Source organism: Oncorhynchus clarkii, chromosome 3 (genome assembly GCF_045791955.1).
Source record: "Oncorhynchus clarkii lewisi isolate Uvic-CL-2024 chromosome 3, UVic_Ocla_1.0, whole genome shotgun sequence".
NCBI lineage: Eukaryota > Metazoa > Chordata > Actinopteri > Salmoniformes > Salmonidae > Oncorhynchus > Oncorhynchus clarkii.
The window spans coordinates 38,626,903-38,647,458 of record NC_092149.1 but is presented as its reverse complement, the minus strand read 5'-3'; the positions used below and the strand labels follow the sequence as shown (position 1 = coordinate 38,647,458).

The 20,556-nt window shown below is 44.3% G+C and overlaps 1 protein-coding gene across 3 annotated transcripts; it reads right to left on the bottom strand.

The window, feature by feature from the left end:
• Positions 1–1,463: 1,463 nt before the first annotated feature.
• LOC139394833 (F-box/LRR-repeat protein 4-like) lies at positions 1,464–19,381 on the bottom strand. Of its 3 annotated transcripts, none has more exons than XM_071142826.1 (9): positions 19,244–19,381; positions 15,089–15,369; positions 14,563–14,905; positions 12,138–12,474; positions 10,717–10,961; positions 10,078–10,291; positions 4,129–4,200; positions 3,641–3,953; positions 1,464–3,425 (listed from the first exon to the last, which is right to left on the bottom strand). In XM_071142826.1, the coding sequence occupies exons 2-9, from the start codon at positions 15,360–15,362 to the stop codon at positions 3,244–3,246; spliced, it is 1,980 nt and encodes a 659-aa protein (XP_070998927.1). In that variant the 5' UTR covers positions 15,363–15,369; positions 19,244–19,381; the 3' UTR covers positions 1,464–3,243. The 3 variants fall into 3 exon arrangements, with proteins under 3 accessions (XP_070998927.1, XP_070998928.1, XP_070998929.1); XM_071142827.1 differs by having other exon boundaries at positions 15,089–15,189; positions 19,244–19,357; XM_071142828.1 differs by lacking the exon at positions 19,244–19,381 and having other exon boundaries at positions 14,563–14,903; positions 15,089–15,198.
• Between the last annotated feature and the right edge of the window lie 1,175 nt (positions 19,382–20,556).

Genomic DNA, 20,556 nt, shown 5'->3' with positions numbered 1-20,556 from the left:
TCCAGCAACTATGGTGGATCCATAACCAGGCCAAGCTTGGTTTGGTTCGGCTCAGTAGTGTGGAAGCTCTCATTATGCCATGCTTAGATATTTGCTTGTTAGACCAGCAGTAACCACAATAGTTCAACATCATCTGTTGGGACAGTTAACATCTTGCTCCACACTTGTTGAGGGTACAAACATTTGACTTCAGAACTTTTACATTTAAGAGGCAATAATTTCATCCAGACTTTTTTTCTTCTAGATTCATCTGGCCTGGCTCTTGCAAAAACAAATACAAGCTAAACTAATTGCTGAGGATCCCCTACGGATGCATCAGGATTATAGTAGAGCAAGACAGTGAAAAATCAAGCCGATGCATCGAGCGGAAAGTCTCCATGAATCACGTTCTGTGTGTGTGTGGGGGGGGGGGGGGGGGGGGGGGGGGGGGGGGGGGGGGGGGGGGGGGGGGCAGGCAGCGGCGGTGGTGCAGTAATCATCGGGGAGGCAGTCCAAATTAATACTTCATCGGCGGCCGCCTCGTGCTGCATCATTAGGGCACATTACAGGGCCACAATATACATCATTAAACTCGGGCATAAACAATTCATTAAAAGGCAATTAAGGAGACACGCGAATGTCACTTCTCCCTGTAGTATTAATAGGCAGTAAAACGGCAGAGGGTTAAGGCTAATGCTGAACTCCCAGTCAACCTGACTAATAGCCTCTAGTTGTTCCAGAAACACAAGATGGCCCTTTGCCTGGCTACCCAAACGCCTTGCTCCGGCCAAATTGCTACGCCACGCCCACGGATGTCTCTTCCTTACAATGAGCCTGGATCGGAGTACCTATATGACAATTTCTAGAACGGAAAAAAACATGAACCGTTCTGATTGGTCCCAGAAACAGATGGGCTGGGCAAGAGCCAGAACACACGCGTGTAAAGCCTACGTGTAAAGCGGAGGTTTGAAAATGTGTCATTGGCTTTGTTACTCCGATTGGTTAGAGATGATCCAATCGCTGATTACATTGTTTGGTACAACACCCGTCATTTTGACGTCACCACAAACGACTTCATGGCAACCTCAGACTGAAGTTGGTAACAAACGATAGAGCAGCGGAAAAAAATACGTTTGAGTCGTCAGGCAAGGTGACCTTACCCCTACACTTCAATATAGTCATTACTGTTGAGTCACCGCTCACGATAAGGCACTTCAGAAAAAAGGGTTCGACATTGACCCTTTTCCATCTAAAGAAACGTGCCATTTTAGGGTTCTTTGTTGGGTGAAAAGGTTCTACCTGGTTCCAAAAAGAATGATCCTACAGGGACAAGCCAGAGAACCCTGTAATGGCACCTTTCTAATTAAAGAGTGATCAAAACAAGGCGGTGTAATGTCAGCACCCTGTACACTATGAGCCAGAAATACAAGGCAGTAGTCGACCCTGGCATTTCAATGGACATACAGTTGGGGATAAATACGTAGTCTCAGTCATCAACCTTCATTTTATTTCAAATTAAAGCACCCAGTTTCATCGTAGTACAGGTGCAACCTTTTTCAACACTTTCGAGTGGTTATCTGCCAGTGAGTCTTGATGACACCACACCTGACATTCACACTTAGTTAAGGGTACATTACTAAAGGTTCTACAAATGGCACTAAGTTTGACCACACACACGCATCCAAAACTGACTGGGGGAAAGTCCATCAATGCAAAAAATAGCAGGTCCACATCAACAAATGCCTCTAAATAAAAGTAGCATTACAATGTGGCGAAAACTGTGGTGACTTTGGTCAGCTAGTGACCGGACAAAGGAGAGAAACTAGATTTGTGTAGCGGGATGACAGATTGTGTGTGTTCGTTGCACAAATGTTAACATTAATGTGTTTTTCAATAGTTTCCCTGTGCAGGTTACTTTAGTGATTTGAGCGTGACCAGACCACGTTCCCACAGATAAAATAATATGTAATCCAAAAAGCAGACATAACTGCCACTTAATAAAAAAAGGGAATTGAAAGATGGAGATAAGATTCTGCTTAAAATAAATATGGCTTTGCATATGTCAAATCAAGATGACAGATCTGCATGGGTTTCTTCACTGGTCAAATGAAGCTATAGCGAGGGACATGGGATTTGATGGTAACTTTGGTAGAGGGCAGGAAGCAAAGCATTACAACCACTGACACAGACACCACATTCAGTCATGAATATAAGGCACAAAAATACCTCACATACTAGCTAGCTACTGCTCAAAATGACACTCCCAAGTTTTGCTTAAAGGTAGATTCAGCTATACAAATTCCAGTAGCTGCATATCAGGCCAATATCCCCAACAACGAAGAGAGTGAAGCGAGAGGCTAATCTACTCCGCAGTAGTTGTCCCTCAGCTATCACATTTGCAGGAGAGTGAAGCGATCTCCCATGCACATGCGAAGATGCTCTGTACGGGACTGTGGGTGCTCACATGTACAGCCTATTGTATAGCGTTTATTCCTAAATATATATTTGTTTCACACTGCTGCTCGTATCGCTGAGTCTCAGTTTAAAGGAAATGCTAACGTAGCATTGGAGATGTGCAATAATATATTACAAGATCAATAAATAATTAAGGATATTGATATCATTTTACAATCATACAATTTGCACAATATTGAACATAAAAAAAAATGTTTGTCTCAGTATCAGTGCCCAATGTACATTTTTCCCAGAATTCTCGTTGTCTCAGAACAAATCAAACAGGACTCAAATGTTTCTCTCAGAATAAAAGGAGGCTCTTCTGCTGGTTTCTGGAAAAAAAAAAACATCTACATAATAATTGAACAATATGAACAAGATAAAACCCCTGAGATTTCAGATTCCGATAAAACACTGAGGTCAGACATTTTACAAATGAGTCACAGGAGGGGTGGACAGATGACCAGCAGCCGCCACCAGATGTGTCAGTTACTAGGCTGACCAACAATGAAATCTAGCGACTTTGGCACCCGTGACCCTGATTTCAACCAGTTTCTCCTCTCAAGACTCTCTCTTGTATTCAGCGGCTTAACATGAGGAGACTGTGTTGAGATGTAGGTGAGGTGTTCAGCCGATGCTCATGTCACCACAACAAAACACTCCTAACCATTTAGTCCATATTATAATAGGCCTCAGTGCTCTCGGCCATCAGACCCCATTCATTCTACCCACTGGGCATTCAGTAATACTCCACTCCACTAGTCAAAAGTAGTGCCTCCCCCCTGGTGTCGCTGTGACGGTGTCCCTGTGTCACTGCCCCTGTGTGAGGGTGTGGGTAAAGCTCTTCTTGATGGCCACATTGGGGAAGAGTCCGCAGAGCTCTTGGACAATGCGGGCGTCCACCTGCGCGCAGAAGGACACGTCCAGGAGGAGGAGCTTCGGACACGCCTGCAGCAGCTTCCTCAGGGAGGAGGAGCTTACCATCCGGGTGCCTGTCAATCAACAACACAAACATACCACATAAGTGAGCAACATTTGTGACCACTTGATGAATACTGTGTTCTAAATGCCCCAAGTAAAATACTATATTCAAATATCGGGTGTGAACACATCTGTGGTTCTACCTAAAATGACTTAATATAAACTGGTGTGATAGAACGAGAGAAAGAGAGACAGATTAAGAAAGGAAGAGGGAGGTAGTACCCACCCAGTATGTCGAGGTGCTGCAGTGCGGGGCAGTTGGCAGCCAGCTCCTCAATGTCCGAGTCGCACACGGTGCGGTTGGCGGTGAGGAAGAGCTTCCTCAGGCACTGCAGGTTGCGGGCCAGGTGCTGGAAGCAGCCCGAGCTGCTCTGCAGTGTGGAGCACCAGCCCAGGTCCAGCTCCTCCAGTAATCTGCATCCTGCAGCCAGCTCGGCCAGGCCGCGCTCCGACAGGCTTCTGCAGCGCCACAGGTCCAGGGAGCGCAGTGAGCGACAGCGGACAGCCAGCATGCTGGCCACCACGTCATAGTCCTCTATCTGCAGGGAGAACATAGGGGCGGTGACCTTGGGGCTGTTAGCCAGCACAGAATGACTGAATCAATTGTCATGATTCTCGGTTGTGGTTCAGTTAAGGGGTGAGGCTGATCCTAGAATGTCTCTCTGGCGCAAGAGCAGGGTATGATAGCGAGTGCATTTGTGGGGGGCATCTTACCATCACACAGCTCCCCAGGTTGAGGTGTCTCAGCTCAATACAGAAGGTTAGGATGCGCAACATGGCTGTTTGCTGCAGCAACATAAAACAAAGCAAGCGAGAGAGAGAGAAAATGTCAAAGTTGAGTTAAGTTTCTATCGACTGACCCAAAATATGATGATTGCACCCCTTTTTGTACACACACAGTAAAATGAGACTGAGGAATGTGCATCAAAGGTGTCGCGTCAACATTTTACAATAACAGGTCTACCCCATGTTATTCAATATCTCTCCAAGACGACTTGGTCTGGCAAACACATAACTCAACAGTATTATGGTAGTGTAACATTTCAAAGCGTAAAAAAAATATACATTTGCTTATCACCTATCCACCATTGCTAGACAGGGATAGAGGTGGGATTTCAATGTGGAACTGTCAACATGCCACCCAATGGCAATTGGGTGTGCGTGATTGTGTACTTTAGCAAGCATCTCTAATGTGTATGCTATGTGTTTCGAGAGTGTGCGTCTGGTGGTCTCTTTTTATGACTTTTGGCAGCCAGAGAACTATTTAATTATACCAGTGACAGCTTAATGACAGCTTAATGACAGACAACAGGGCTTGGATGACACATAGGACTGGAGACAAACACACAGCCTGCTCAGTCTGCCTGCAGTAAACGACCTGAAAGCTTAGACCTCAACCTCACTACACTGGAAAGACTACGGTATGGTGTTTGCCTTAGGAAAGGCTGAAACATGAGAACAACACTCAGAAATGCCCTGTAAGGTTTTGTAGCAGGCCTGGGCAAGAACAGGACCTGAGCTCTGAGTTCATTACAAATGATGACAGCAGAGAATTAGTCCTACGTAAACCACAATGGTGCCATGCACAGGCCATGTATCTGATAGAAAGCTCAACTACCTCTTAACCCATACACCACCAATATACCCATGTGCATCAGCCTAAAAATATGGCATCATTTGTGTTACAACATCGTCTCAATATATGCTACTTAGCAAACACTTTTAACAAACTATAGTTTTGGCAAGTCGGTTAGGTCATTTACAAAGTAGATGAAAGTAGTATTTTTTCCAACAATTGTTTACAAACAGATTATTCCACTGTATCACAATTCCAGTGGGTCAGAAGTTTACATACACTAAGTTGACTGTACATACACTAAGTTGACCTTTAAACAGCTTGGAAAATTCCAGAAAATTGTGTCATGGCTTTAGAAGCTTCTGATAGGCTAATTGACATTATTTGAGTCAATTGGAGGTGTACCTGTGGATGTATTTCAAGGCCTACCTTCAAACTCAGTGCCTCTTTGCCTGACATCATGGGAAAATCAAAAGAAAATCAGCCAAAACCTCAGACAAAAAAGTCTGGTTCATCCTTGGGAGCAATTTCCAAACGCCTGAAGGTACCACGTTCATCTGTACAAACAATAGTACGCAAGTGTAAACACCACGGGACCATGCAACCGTCATACCGCTCAGGAAAGAGACGCGTTCTGTCTCCTAGGGATGAACGTACTTTGGTGCGAAAAGTGCAAATTAATCCCAGAACAAGAGCAAAGGACCTTGTGATGATGCTGGAGGAAACAGGTACAAAAGTATCAATATTCTCAGTAAAACGAGTCTGATATCAACATAGCCTGAAAGGCCGCTCAGCAAGGAAGAAGCCACGGCTCCAAAACTGCCATAAAATAGTCAGACTACGGTTTGCAACTGCACATGGGGACAAATATCATACTTTTGGAGAAATGTCTTCTGGTCTGATGAATCAAAAACATAACTGCTGGCCATAATGACCATCGTTATGTTTGGAGGGTAAAGGGGGAGGCTTGCAAGCCGAAGAACACCATCCCAACCATGAAGCACGGGGGTGGCAGCATCATGCTGTGGTGGTGCTTTGCTGCAGGAGGGGCTGGTGCACTTCACAAAATAGATGGCATCATGATGTGGATATATTGAAGCAACATCTCACGACATCAGTCAGAAAGTTAAAGCTTGGTTGCAAATGGGTCCTCCAAATGGACAATCAATGACCCCAAGCATACTTCCAAAGTTGTGGCAAAATGGCTTAACTCTTGGAAGTACCGCTCCCGGATCCGGGAGAATTGTCATCAACTGACACTAATTAGCATAACGCAACGGACAAAAAATATTACTAGAAAATATTCATATTCATGAAATCACAAGTGAAATATATTGAAACACAGTTTAGCCTTTTGTTAATCACCCTGTCATCTCAGATTTTGAAATGATGCTTTACATCCAAAGCAAGACAAGCATTTGTGTACGTTTATCGATAGCCTAGCATAGCATTATGCCTAGCTAGCAGCAGGCAACCTGGTCACGAAAATCAGAAAAGCAATCAAATTAAATCGATTAACTTTGATGAGCTTCAGATGTTTTCACTCACGAGACTCCCAGTTAGATAGCAAATGTTCATTTTTTCCATAAAGATTATTTTTGTAGCCGAAACAGCTCCGTTAGTTCTTCACGTTTGGCTGAGAATTTGTCCGGAAATTGCGGTCACGACAACGCTGGAAAATGTAGAAAAAGGAACGTAGAAAAAGGAATCTGGTTGATATCCCATTCACTGCTCAATAGGGACGCATCGGAATGCAGAGCTTTCAAAACATGAGTCACTTCCTGATTGGATTTCTCTCAGGCTTTCGCCTGCAATATCAGTTTCGTTATACTCACAGACAATATTTTTACAGTTTTGGACATTTTTATAGTGTTTTCTATCCTAAGCTGCCAATTATATGCATATTCTAGCATCTTGTCCTGAAAAAATTGCCCGTTTACTATGGGAACGTTATTTTTCCAAAAATGAAAATAGTGCCCCCTAGTTTCAAGTGGAGTGGCCATCACAAAGCCCTGAACTCAATCCCATAGAAAATGTGAGGGCAGAACTGAAAAAGCATGTGCGAGCAAGGAGGCCTACAAACCTGACTCAGTTACACCAGCTCTGTTAGGAGGAATGGACCAAAATTCACCCAACTTACTGTGGGAAGCTTGTGGAAGGCTACCCGAAACGTTTGACCCAAGTTAAACAATTTAAAGGCAATGCTACCAAATACTAATTGAGTGAATGTAAACGTCTGACCCAATGGGAATGTGATGAAAGAAATAAAAGCTGAAATAAATCATTCTCGCTACTATTATTCTGACATTTCACATTCTTAAAATAAAGTGGTGATCCTAACTGACCAAAGAAAGGGAATTTTTACTAGGATTAAAAGTCAGGAATTGTGAAAAACTGAGTTGAAATGTATTTGGCTAAGGTGTTTGTAAACTTCAGACTTCAACTGTACGTTATATTAGGTATGCAAGGTAGCTTTGATATCGGTTTTTAACATCGGCATTAAACTTGGCAGATGCAATACCGATGTTGGCATTTTTAGCTAATATCGGACGATTCCGATATGTTCACTGATATATTGTGCATCCCTAGTTGAAGATATTGAAGAGCACTGCAAAATAAGTGTACAAACAGTGTGTAAAAGACCCAAAACAAGCTTTTTTACGACTCATTGATGATGAGCACTGTAGCACAGAAAAATAGAGACCAAAGTGATGGTGAGAGCTTCCAAAGAGCTCTTTGATCAGGTGCTTGACAATATCACAGCTGAGCTGCAGAGGCATTTTTCAAAGACTTGCAAGATAATGCAAGGGATCCAGTCTCTCAACCCAAAGAGTACAACATTCTTGAATGAGGAGCCTCTGTTTGCCTTTCCTCAGAACTTTGAGTCAGACTTAGAGGACCTCAAACATGAGGTTCATCAAACCAAGCGGCTTTCGACTTTGTAAGATTTCTGTTGTTACAACAGTCAGCAGTGTGTCTTGCGAGAGAAGCTTCTCAGCTTCAAAACTGATTTAAACCCACCTTAAGACAACAATGGTTGATGACATGTTAAGTCACCTCGGAATTCTCAGTGTTGAGTCAAGGAGGGCATGCTCCCTCAACATGGATGAGTTTGTGAAACATTTTGCCAGTTCTCACCAGAAACACAGAATTATGCTGTTTTAAATCTACCTAGGATAATTTGGCTCTTAGGCAGTCCCTCTGGTCATGATTAAAACCTGCACTGTGTACTAGCTAGTACACTGACATTCTAAAATGATAAATCCAAAGGGTATCATGTCACACAGATTTAATTTGGTCTTGATTAGGCCAATTCCAAAACTTTTCTTTGCTATTAGTTAACATAATATATATCGGCATAAATATGATAGTGTAAGTATGTAACATTGATGGGCATCAAAATTATTATTATTTTTCAAGTCCATTTCTGCTTGATACCAGGTATGTCAAATTGCAGTGTGTTTTTTTTTGTCAATTACATTTTTTTGTAAATAAACTAATGTAATTTATGTAACACACAAATGCTCTTATCTCCTTGAGCTTAATTCTCTGAAAATATTTTGGATGTTCAACACTTATTGACACAGATTATATATTCATGAAAACAGAGTGACCCAAGTCTCTCCAGTATGTGAGTACAGTACTGTGTGCGTGTGCGTGTGTGTGTGAGAGAGAGAGAGAGAGAGAGAGAGAGAGAGAGAGAGAGAGAGAGAGAGAGAGAGAGAAATTGAGCTGCAGTGCCGAGGTAGAGACACTGACTCTTCATGTTAAAGAATTCTAGTGAAGTAACCCTTTTGGACCACACTATCTGCTACATCGAAGAACTATTTCCATGAGACAGAGAGCAATCATTCGATCTTGACCGCTGGCACGGATGTGCTGGCCTGTACCAACCAAATTATGATTTGCTAATCTGTGAGCTATTCCCCAAGTTTCACAGCATCAAACATTGACAACACCAAACTGCTGTTTACTTATTTCACTCACCTCGACATCATCGCTTTTAAAAGTGCAAGGATGTGTGTGAATCCGTATCACCAAACAACATAGATAAAGCCTCTTTCACAGTGAAAAGTCATGTCTGCTTCAGCCATGTCATTTTCAGTCATTAAGTTAAAAAAAAAAGTCAAATGACAGCATACCCTGTTTCCGGTCGACGACAACAGCCACGCCAATACGACAAAAGGTTGTTAGAAAGTTCACTTTGCAATATCGACACAGATATTATCGTTTGAAAGACAAGGCCGTTCGTGGCCGTTATAGTAATTTAAAGAAAGGCTGTTCTAAAGTTAATGTTTTTTGAATGACTACCTCATCTCTGTACCCCAAACATATAAGGTCCCTCAGTCGAGCAGTGAATCTCAAACACATATTCAACCACAAAGACCAGGGAGGTTTTCCAATACCTCACAAAGAAGGGCACTTATTGGTAGATGGGTAAAAATTTTAAAAAAAAAAGCAGACAGTCCCTTTGAGCATGGTGAAGTTACTCATTACACTTTGGGTGGCGTATCAATACACCCAGCCACTACAAAGACACAGGCTTCCTTCCTAACTCAGTTGCTGGAGGAAGGAAACCACGAGGCCAATGGGGACTTTAAAAACAGTTACAGAGTTGAAAGGCTGTGATAGGAGAAAACTACAATGCTGTTGATCCATCCTCAGTTAATGTCACAATACAAACCCAATTGACAGAGTGAAAAGAAGGAAGGCGGTACAGAATAAATATATTCCAAAACATGCTTCCTGTTTGCAACAAGGCACTAATATAATACTGATAAAAATGTTTGTTCTGAATACAAAGTGTTGTGTTTGGGACAAATCCAATACAACACATTACTAAGTACCGCTCTCCATATGTCCAAGCATAATAGTAGTGGCATGCTTGTAATCAATCATTAAGGACTGAGGAGTTTTTCAGGATAAAAAATAAAACAGACTGGAGCCAAACAGTCATTATGGGGTACACACTGTCATTATGGGGTATTGTGTGTAGATAGGTGTTTTTTTTAAACCATTTTGAAAATTCAGACTGTAACACAACAAAATGTAGAATAAGTCAAGGGGTACTTCTGAAGGCACTGTACCTCTATCCTTGTGCGGTAGAGCACTAGCCGGCGCAGGCGGGTGAGCTTGGAGATGTGTGTAAAGGCCTGGGGGTGGAGGCGGTCGCACGAGGACAGGTTGAGCTCCTGCAGCCCAGGACACGTCTGGGAGATGACCTCCAGACACGGTTCACTCAGGAAGTGACAACACGACAGCTCCAGACACACCAGGCTCCCACCACACGCCTTCATGAAGCTGAAAGGGAGGGGGGGGTCAGACCTGTGTTGTGGCATGGCAACAACATTAACACGGAAGTTCAGGATTTGACAACTTTATGTTAGTTTCAGGTTCAAGTTTTATTAGTTGTATGTACGGGATACACATGGTATACGCTGTCCAACTAAAAAAAAATGCTTACTTGCAGGTTCCTTCTCGACAATGCAACAACAAGAAATAATGAGAGAATACAAACATAAAGTAAATGGCTCAGTAGAATACAATAAAGATTTTAGCACAAGTAAAATACAGAAAGGCACAATTTATAGTCCAATATTTACACAGACGGTTCCTCACCCTGAAATCAACCGAAGTGATGGGCACACACATGCCACTCTAAAGACAGACACCGATGAACCACAAAATGTCCAGATTCTCTAGTACCCCCCAGCCCCATGCCTCACCTGCTGAAGCCGGTGAGGGTGAGGGCTCCACGGTTACCGGTCCAGGAGAGGTTGAGCCTCTGGAGCAGGGTGCACCGGCCCTGCAGGTGGCCCAGGGAGGTGTCACTGAGGCGAGCCCAGTATGGCTGCAGGCTCAGCTGGATGTACTGGAGTGGGTCACAGCAGTGCTGGCGGAGTAGCTTGCAGGTCTGGGTCAGGCGACACAGGTCGGGCAGGGTCAAGTGGCTAACTATCAGCTGGATCAACTGCAGGGGGAGAGAAGGGAGAGAATTAGAGAGAGATAATAAGAGAGAAGGGAGGATGGTGGGAGAGGGGGTAGAGGGAGAAGGATAAATAACGATGGAGGAAGAGAGAGAAGAAAGAAAGCAAGAAAGAGACAGAAGGGATGATGTCAGGCAGAGCAGAATAATATAAAACAGTGTATGTTGAACACACACACAAAGCAATATCCTTGTGGCAGTGAGTCTGCCTGTTCGTGCAATATGGAAGTGTGCTTCTCAGTAAGACAGAGGTAGAGAGAGAGAATAGGTGTGTATGTGTGCAGTGAATAAACAATACACTGTGTGTTCAACAGGGTATCCGCTAGCAGATAATAGCTATATTGTATTTCAGACACACACACACACATCGGTTGTGAGGAGTGAGGTGAATGGCAGCGGTTTGGAGAGCAGTACATAAAACCAAGAGAACAGCTCGTCTTAGAAAATATGACATGTCTTTTATAACATGAAAATGACTATTTTGTAAGCTTAATATCAAATATCTCCATGGGTCCAAGACGGTATGTGTAGGTCCATGGAAGACACATTTTTGTCAAATTAAGTCCTGGCAAAGTACAAAAAAACTGCCCAAGATACCCTAAGCATAAACCTTTTCAGTAGATGGGACTACACTTAAAACTGCAATACATCACTTTTTGGGTGACCCCAAACAAATTCACATAGAAATGATATATCATATGTTATAGATCTGTCATTCTCATTAAAACCACATCTAAGAAGCATTATATCTCTTCTGTGTGTGCTATTTCTATGCTCCCATTGTTAAGTTTAGTTTCTGTGTCTTTTACTTGCAGTTTTGTACACCAGCTTCAAACAGCTGATTATGTTATGAAAAATATATTTCATAGCAGCTCAGATGGTACAATGATTCTCTACACTATATTTGCTTGTTTTAGTCACATAAGCAGAAATCAGGCGAACTAGTCACATGTTTGCAAACAGGAAATGGCGGAGCGATTTCTGCATAGTCCATCTTTAAAACCAAAGCGAGAATTGTTTGGAAAACAGCATCTTGCAATTGTCCTGCAACTATTGCCAACCTTTTTTTTCAAATTTCAGTGCCGTTTTGTGGACAGAAAATGCAGCCAGCAGCCATATTGTTGTAGTATATGTGAGTGTCTAATAGCGTATTCTCCCCACCTCGTAGGGCAGTTTATCAAAGTATCCATTCCCTAGGTTAATGTGCTTGCCATCCCCGGCCTGTCTGAAGGAGGCTCCCGGGTCAGACAGTTCCTCATCGCTGTCACTCAGGTCACAGATGTCGATCCTGGGCATCTTATAACGGGAGAGGATGGGCCTCTCTTTCTGGCCACGCAGGACGACGGCGTCCAGCTCCGTGTAGTACTTTAGCAGGGAGCTGTTGACCTCCAAGCGGATCAAGTTGGTGGGGAAGCTCAGCTGCTTGATGCTGGGAGAGAACTGCCTGGCCTGGGGAGTCAGCACCTTGGTGGGCTCCTCAGCCCACAACACCTCCCACCTGGGGACAGAGAGGTACACCTGTCACGAGGTACACACAGACTCACCATTCTTTAATCTGAGACATTCACTTAGGGCAGTTTGCCCATGCTAAGCCTAGTCCTGAACTATTAAAAACATGCTCAATGGAGAATCTAAGTGAAAGTGCTTCTTATTCTGAGACTAGGCTTAATCTGTGTCTGGGAAACCAGCCAATAGAGTACAAACACACATTCCGTTGTGGTCCTTTGTAGCTCAGTTGTTAGAGCATGGCGGTCGCAACTCCAGGACAGTGGGTCAGATTCCCAGAACTACCCACATATTAAAAGAAATACAAATAAAAGTACAAGCATGACTTTAAAAAGGTCCAATGCAGCCGTTTAACTGAAAACAAACAAAATGGCTTCTTAGCAAAGAGCAGTTTCTCAAGCAATAATTTTGCTAGGACTGTCAGAGTGGTCTGAGTGGAGAGGGGGAAAACTGAAAATGAGCTGTTATTGGCAGAGAGGTTTGGTCTATGAACTTATTAATAGAAAAACTACATTCCACAATTGAGAGCACCTTGACTGGCTGCATCATTGCTTGGTGTGACTACTGCACCGCCCTCAATCGCATGGCACTACAGAGGGTGGTGCGGAAAGCCCAACTACATCACTGGGGCCGAGCTCCCTGCCATCCAGGACCTCTAGATCAGACGGTGTGAAAGGAAGGCCAGGATAATTGTTAAAGAATCCAGCCACCCAAGCCATAGACTGTTCTCTCTGCTTCCGCACAACAACTGGTACCGGAGCAACAAGTATGACAACAGCAGGCTCCTGAACAGCTTCTATCTCCAAGCCATAAGACTGCTAAACAGATAACAAAATGGCTACATGGACTATATGCATTGAACCTTGTATTTCAGTTATATTTTTGCACCGACTATGCACACACTCACTCCTTAATTTTCTCACACACATTCATTCTTTCTCCACACACACACACACACACACACACACACACACACACACACACACACACACACACACACACACACACACACACACACACACACACACACACACACACACACACACACACACACACACACACACACACACACACACACACACACACACACCTGTCCATTTTAATAGCCGGGCAGCTGCACACATTTCAGCACATAAACGCCTGTTTCAAATAAACGCTGGGTCTAAATGAATGGTTTGAGGTTACCATGGACACAGCTTTGATATTCCTATGGTCATGTGCATTAAAAACATTCTTTCAAAATTCTGTCATCGTTGCTAGCCATGACGCCACCAAAAAGAAAAGGTGACTTCAGTGATTACCGATACTGCTCTCCATGGTGCTGAAGTGCGAAATTGGGGTGTATGATAGGCAGCCTAGTCTTTGCAACTCTGACCTTCGATAGATTTGCTATTATAATGGTTACAAAAAACAATGTGGTAGTCTTTTCAGAAATGTATTGAGCAACAGCTGTGTGCATTAAGGAAATAGACGACTGACTCAAATAGAAGCACCGGTTGTGTTGAGAGATTGAAGCAAATATATATAAATGTACCCTTATTTTACCAGGTAAGTTGACTAAGAACACATTCTCATTTACAACAACGACCTGGGGAATAGTTACAGGGGAGAAGAGGGGGGATGAATGAGCCAATTGTAAACTGGGGATGACTAGGTGACCGTGATGGTATGAGGGCCATATTGGGAATTTAGCCAGGACACCAGGGTTAACACCCCTACTCATGATAAGTGTCATGGGATGTTTAGTGACCACAGAGAGTCAGGACACCCATTTAACGTCCCATCCAAAAGACAGCACCCTACACGGGGCAATGTCCCCAATCACTGCCCTGGGGTATTGGGCTATTAGACCAGTGGAAAGGGTGCCTCCTACTGGCCCTCCAACACCACTTCCAGCAGCATCTGGTCTCCAATCCAGGGACCGACCAGAAGCAACCCTGCTTAGCTTCAGAAGCAAGCCAGCAGTGGGATGCAGGGTGATATACAGGGATGGTGTGAAAGTGGCTATGGACGAAAAACAAAAATGTCATGATAGAAGAAATTTCTACAACCCGAGTCCCACACCACCACTGGTCCTTACCGGACGTCGGTGGGAGGGTTCTGGGAGAAGGGGTTGAGGGAGCAGGCCATGATCTGGACGATAGCACCCGGGTGGTAGGTCTCCAGCACCTCCACAGCTGTGGGGTAGACGGGTTCCTCGAAGGCCAGCTCGATGTAGTCCTGGCTGTGGAAGGCCTTGGGCGTGCGGCGGAAGGGAAGCGGCGCGCTGGCACACTGCTCCCACCACGCCCCGTAGGCCCTGAACACGGCCGTCTGGGTGAAGTCCCCAGAGCTGGGGTAGACGTTGGGCATGCCGGCCAGGTTCCACATGGTGTACGACATGCTGTTCTCACTGCCGTAGTGGGAGCTGAAGTCCAGCACCTCTATAGGATAGGATAAGGTTAGTCCATCTGCTCCCAATCCACCAGACAATAGCAGACAAACACACAGCACACATTATGGGAGGAGCACACAGTGCCGGCTCCAGTGCAGCACACCTGGAGCTATTTTAAGGGGTTGGGCTAAGTGCCTTGCTCAAGGGCACAATAGCAGGTGAATGATCCTACCTTTGGCATACTGTTCCACCTCCATGCTGATGGGCAGGGTAGCCCGCTGGCCTGACTCCACGGCGCGCCTGCTGGTCAGCGCCTCACCCCGAGTTCCGCTCCTGGACCGGCGCCGCAGACAGATGTAGTAAAACATGCTCAGAAGGGTTAGCATAAGGAACAGTGGGTCAGGGGAGCAGTGGGCTGGGTGTGGCTTTCGGGAAGCGGCCCCAGAAGCCCGCCTGGCTCGGGGGATTGTGCCCAACACAACGCAGGCTACAAGCCCCAGCCACATACAGGACCTGTGGGTTAGGGGGGAGACAAAAAGACACACAAGACAAGAGTTAGAAAAGCAAGACAGAAAAATATTCCCCGATGATCTTCAAGAGTGCTAGTAGTAAAACTTTGGGACAATCCTTTTTCCCCACAAATTGCTAAGAAATAAGCAAATGTATCGGTCTTAGGGATGGATTGAAAAAAAAGTGTATTTATTTTTTATTTAGTCCAGTGGTGGGTCATGTCATTTGTAATTTATGAAATGTATTTCTCTGTGTTTTAGAATGAATTGATTATTAAGGCTGTATAAACTCAGCAAAAAACAAAACGTCCACTGTTTCCCATGCTTGTTCAATGAACCACAAACAATTAATGAACATGCACCTGTGGAACGGTCGTTAAGACACTAACAGCTTACAGACAGTAGACAATTAAGGTCAAAGTTATGAAAACATAGGACACTAAAGAGGCCTTTCTACTGACTCTGAAAAACACCAAAAGAAAGATGCCCAGGGTCCCTGCTCATCTGCGTGAACGTGCCTTCGGCATGTTGCAAGTAGGCATGAGGACTGCAGATGTGGCCAGGGCAATAAACTGCAATGTCCGTACTGTGAGACGCATAAGACAGCGCTACAGGGAGCTGATCGCCCTTGCAGTGGCAGACCACGTGTAACAACACCTGCACAGGATCACTACATCCGAACATCACACCTGTGGGACAGGTATAGGATGGCAACAACAATTTTGCGAGTTACACCAGGAACGCACAATCCCTCCATCAGTGCTCAGACTGTCCACCTGTTGGATCGGAGGGTGAGTGCTAGGGCCATTTCCCCCAGAAATGTCCGGGAACTTACAGGTGCCTTGGTGGAAGAGAGGGGTAACATCTCACAGCAAGAACTGGAAAATCTGGTGCAGTCCATGAGGAGGAGATGCACTGCAGTACTTAATGCAGCTGGTGGCCACACCAGATACTGACTGTTACATTTGATTTTGGCCCCCCTTTGTTCAGGGACACATTATTCAATTTCTGTTAGTCACATGTCTGTGAAACTTGTTCAGTTTATGTCTCAGTTGTTGAATCTTGTTACGTTCATACAAATAATTACACATGTTAGGTTTGCTGAAAATAAACTCAGTTGACAGTGAGAGGACGGTTCTTTTTTTGTTGAGTTATATATATATATATATATTTACTATATATATATCGATGCCACCAATCATCTCTGATTCTCCGCTGGGCGCGCAATTTGAAGTGCGCCTATAGGCTATTTAGTGTGGTCTCAATCAAATGACCCATAGCATATAGGCAGGCTATAGCATTTGGATGCAGTTTAATAATGTAGACAACGTTAGAGCACAGTGTAGAATTTGCCAAAACAAAATCTCATATAAAGCCGGTTCTACGCACAACCTACACCGGTATATGTGAACTGTGCACCCAACTGTGAAGCTAGCTGTAGCGGAGCTTCGAGAAACTAGCGGGCCTGCTAGTGATAGTGGTGGAGCCAGCACCTCCGTACCCACTCAGTCACGTAGGCCTACTCCGCGACCCACGGCAACGCAGTCTTATATGGACCAGTTTATGCCAAACGTCTATGTCTGTAGCAAAACAAGGCCAAAATTATATTGCATTGGCTAAAAGGATTGCCACCGATTTCCAGCCATTTTCAATGGTGGAGGACAGAGGTTTAAGAAATTATATGTATATGTCAAAATCCAATGTACACAATTCCAGGCAGAAGAACCATTTCAAAATCAGTTATTCCACAACTGTAGGAGAGTACACAGGCTTCAGTGCGGGAAAGAGTCCAAAAAGCTTCTGCAGTTTGCCTTACCACTGAATGCTGTACATCAAAGGTAACCACTTCTTACATGTCGGTTACATGTCACTTCATTGAAGATCTGTCGATGTCTAGCTGTCTTATGGACTGCTTTGAGTTCAGCGACAGACACACCTCAGAGAACTTGGCAGAGGAACTGTTGAGAATGGCAAGTAGATGGAAAAGTGGTCTGTTGTGTTAGCGACAATGCAGCTAACATAACCAAAGCCGTGAAAATGTTCAAATGGACACATCATCCATGTCTTGCCCACACAATCAACCTGGTTGTAAGAGATGCTGTGACGGTGATGAAGCTCACTGTGGACAAAGTGAAAGCATATGTGGAATACTTCCAGATGGGGATGCCTGAGCTGAGGCCTAAACAAGACTGCACTACAAGGTGGAATTCAACATTTTATATGCTGAAGCGGTTTCTTGAGTCAAAGGATGCCATCATCTCTACCCTGGCCATTGTCAATGCACCTGTTGATGCTCTGACCCAAGAGGAATGGGAGGTGGTGGAGGAGGTGTGCAGAGTCCTGGAACCCTTTGAGCAGGTCACTGTGGAGACCAGTGGAGAGAGGTACAGTAAGCAGTTATTACTACATCATTATTTAATCCAGTATTATATATGTATATGACCAGTAGATGAGAATGTAGTATCAGTAGACAGAACATGAACCTGAACTATTAAGTTACTGTTCTCTCTTTTCAGCTATGTGACAGCCTCAAAAAGGATACTTCTGTGTAAGGGTCTGCAGCGAATCACAGCCAGCCGCCAGAGAGAAGCAAATGTAACCACAGGACATGTGATAGAGTTGATGGACACCCTATGTCCATCAATGGACAGAAAGTTCCACATAATGGAATATAATCACATGCTATCAGAAACCGCTGTACTTGACCCCAGATTTAAGAAGTTAGCCTTCAGTGATGCCAGAGCGATTGATGAGGCTCTTCAAATAATGACCTCAGCTGCAGGGAGGGACAGCCCCAGCAGTCAGCTGGTTCAGGCACCAGGAAGAAGAGGGATCCGATGGAGCAGAAGCACCAGCAGTAGTGCCACAAACGTCTGCTGTTTGGATGCTGTTTGACGAGAGAGCAACTGGGGATGCAGCACGAAGGAATCCCTCAGCAGATGCCATAATGGAGGTCCGATCCTATTTGGAGGAGCTGCAGATCCTCTGAGCTGGTGGAAGAACAAGGCCTCTTTCTACCCACGGCTTACTAAAGTCATGGCAGGGAGACTCTGCATAGTGGCCACATCCGTTCCCTCTGAGAGGGTCTTCTCGAAAACGGGACAAACAATTACTGAGAGAAGCTACCGCATCGGCCCCTCGAAAGTGAGGCAGCTTGCATTTCTGAATGCAAATCTCTCATAAAAGGCACAATATGGTCAGCGTTGCTGTGTGCTGCTGGTTATAACATGGCAATAAAGAGGAGAGAGAAATGAGGGACCAGCTTAAGGTTTTAAGTGGGATGCTGCAGTGTGTCAAATGATCTTTCCTCTACTTCCCTCTCCCGTGGGTCTATACCCCCATCCTAGCCAATGTATGTAGCTAGAATCCCTCCACAGTCTACACACATTCTTGACATAGCTAGCTAAGCTAACCCTACCCCAAACACCTGTCAACTAGCAACAGAACATGCCATTGCAGGAATGCCAGATGTAGCTCGTTACGTCGATGTTGTTGCTGTAACGTTAGTTGTTCTCGTGATTTAACGTTACTACAGCTAGCTAACGGTGAACCAACTTGTCGCCTTGACGGAACCCACACACATGAACGTCAAAATCACCCAGGAATGTGGCTAGCTTAGCTGTGATCATCTTGACATGTGGTGGACCACAAATAAACCAGTAAAAAATAAATAAATCGGTTCCGTTAAAGTTGATGCACATGCTCACTTCATCTAATATTCAGAAGACATGATAATATGACGTTTGTCCCAAAAGAACATTGAAGTATATCGCAGCCAGATAGCTACTAGAACGTTAGCGATGGCTAGCAAACGAGCAAACTACTGTGGCAGACTCAATAGTAAGAACACATGTAACAAGGATTACATATGTACTTACGTTAACAGTCAATCAAATTAAGCGTTCACATAGCAAGGCTGTCTTTGTTCCATATCTGAGATTATTGTTGCAGAAATCCTGAAACCATAGACTTTTCTTCTCACTTCTGTTTACATCGAGAATTAACGCCGATGAAGCGGAGCATTATGGGAATTATAGTATTTTGTACTGGAAACAGATTTATTCTTGTTACAACTGTCTGTGTGTGTGTGGTGTGTGGTGTGTGTGTGTGTGTGTGTATGTGTGTGTGTGTGTGGTGTGATGTGATGTGTGTGTAGTGTGTGATGTGTGTGTGTGTGTGATTGTAATCAGGGCTGATAAAAAAAAGTGTGAATAAAACATTTGTCCGTCAGAATTGACTGACAATGTAGTGGTGTGACATTTATCCTCTCCTAACAGAGCACTCTCCTGTCACAACCTGCCTCTGACCTCTCAAGGCAGAGGCAGAGGGACTGCATTGTTGGCTGTCCATCACACACAAACACTCACACAAAATCAGAGAGAGAGAGAGAGAGAGAGAGAGAGAGGGAGAGGGAGAGATTAATGGATGCTTATGGTCATGTCTTGGCTGGCATTTGCATAGATGAATGACTTGTCCAGTCACTTTGTCTCTCTGGTGCGTTGAGGCCCTATTGTCACCACAAAAGAGCAATGGGTCCCTGCGGAACCCTCAGCAGCCAATCAAAAGCCAAGCTCTCATTAGCAGGCATCCTTTGTGGGTGACTAGAGCAGATTAATTACCTTTGACTAACAGAGCTCCATTTCTCTTTTCTCTCAATTTTAACAATAAATAACCCTTTGGGTTATTTAGTAATAAACACATCATTTAATAATCACAAATCCTTTCTTTCTCTTTGAAGCTTTGATTTCAATTCAATGACCAAATAGCCAAAAATATTTGTCATCATAACTTAATTGACACGATAAGCATATTTTTCTTGTCCGACAAAAATTATAAAGGAGAACAATTCAATGTGTTCAATTGTATTATATGTAATATAATAAAAAAACAGAATAATTTCCTTATATTTCCTTTGATTATTTCTTATCCCTAGAATAGGCTTTGAGACCGCTGCGGTCACTGGCCAAGGTACATTACCAAGACACTGGAACAGAGGAGAGTATCAGAGGAGAAGCTGGTGTCTATCCAGCTAGAGAGTTAACGAGAGAAAAGGGGGGTGATTTGGAGCCAGCGGGCACCGGGGCTGCCAGTTCTGTGATTGACAGTCCAGGCGGCTGTCAGCTCTCCTAGGCATCACCGCCGTCTAGCCTGTCTACTGTCAGGCCTTTGTTCCGGCCCACTGTGCCACACA

Coding starts and splice junctions, on each gene's coding strand:
- LOC139394833 (XM_071142826.1), bottom strand. CDS start 15,362: ATGTGGCTGGGGCTTGTAGCCTGCGTTGTGTTGGGCACAATCCCCCGA. Junction 4,201..10,077: donor TCTACCGCACAAGGATAGAG/GTACAGTGCCTT, acceptor ATGTTGCTGCAG/CAAACAGCCATGTTGCGCAT. Junction 3,426..3,640: donor GCAGCACCTCGACATACTGG/GTGGGTACTACC, acceptor GTTGATTGACAG/GCACCCGGATGGTAAGCTCC.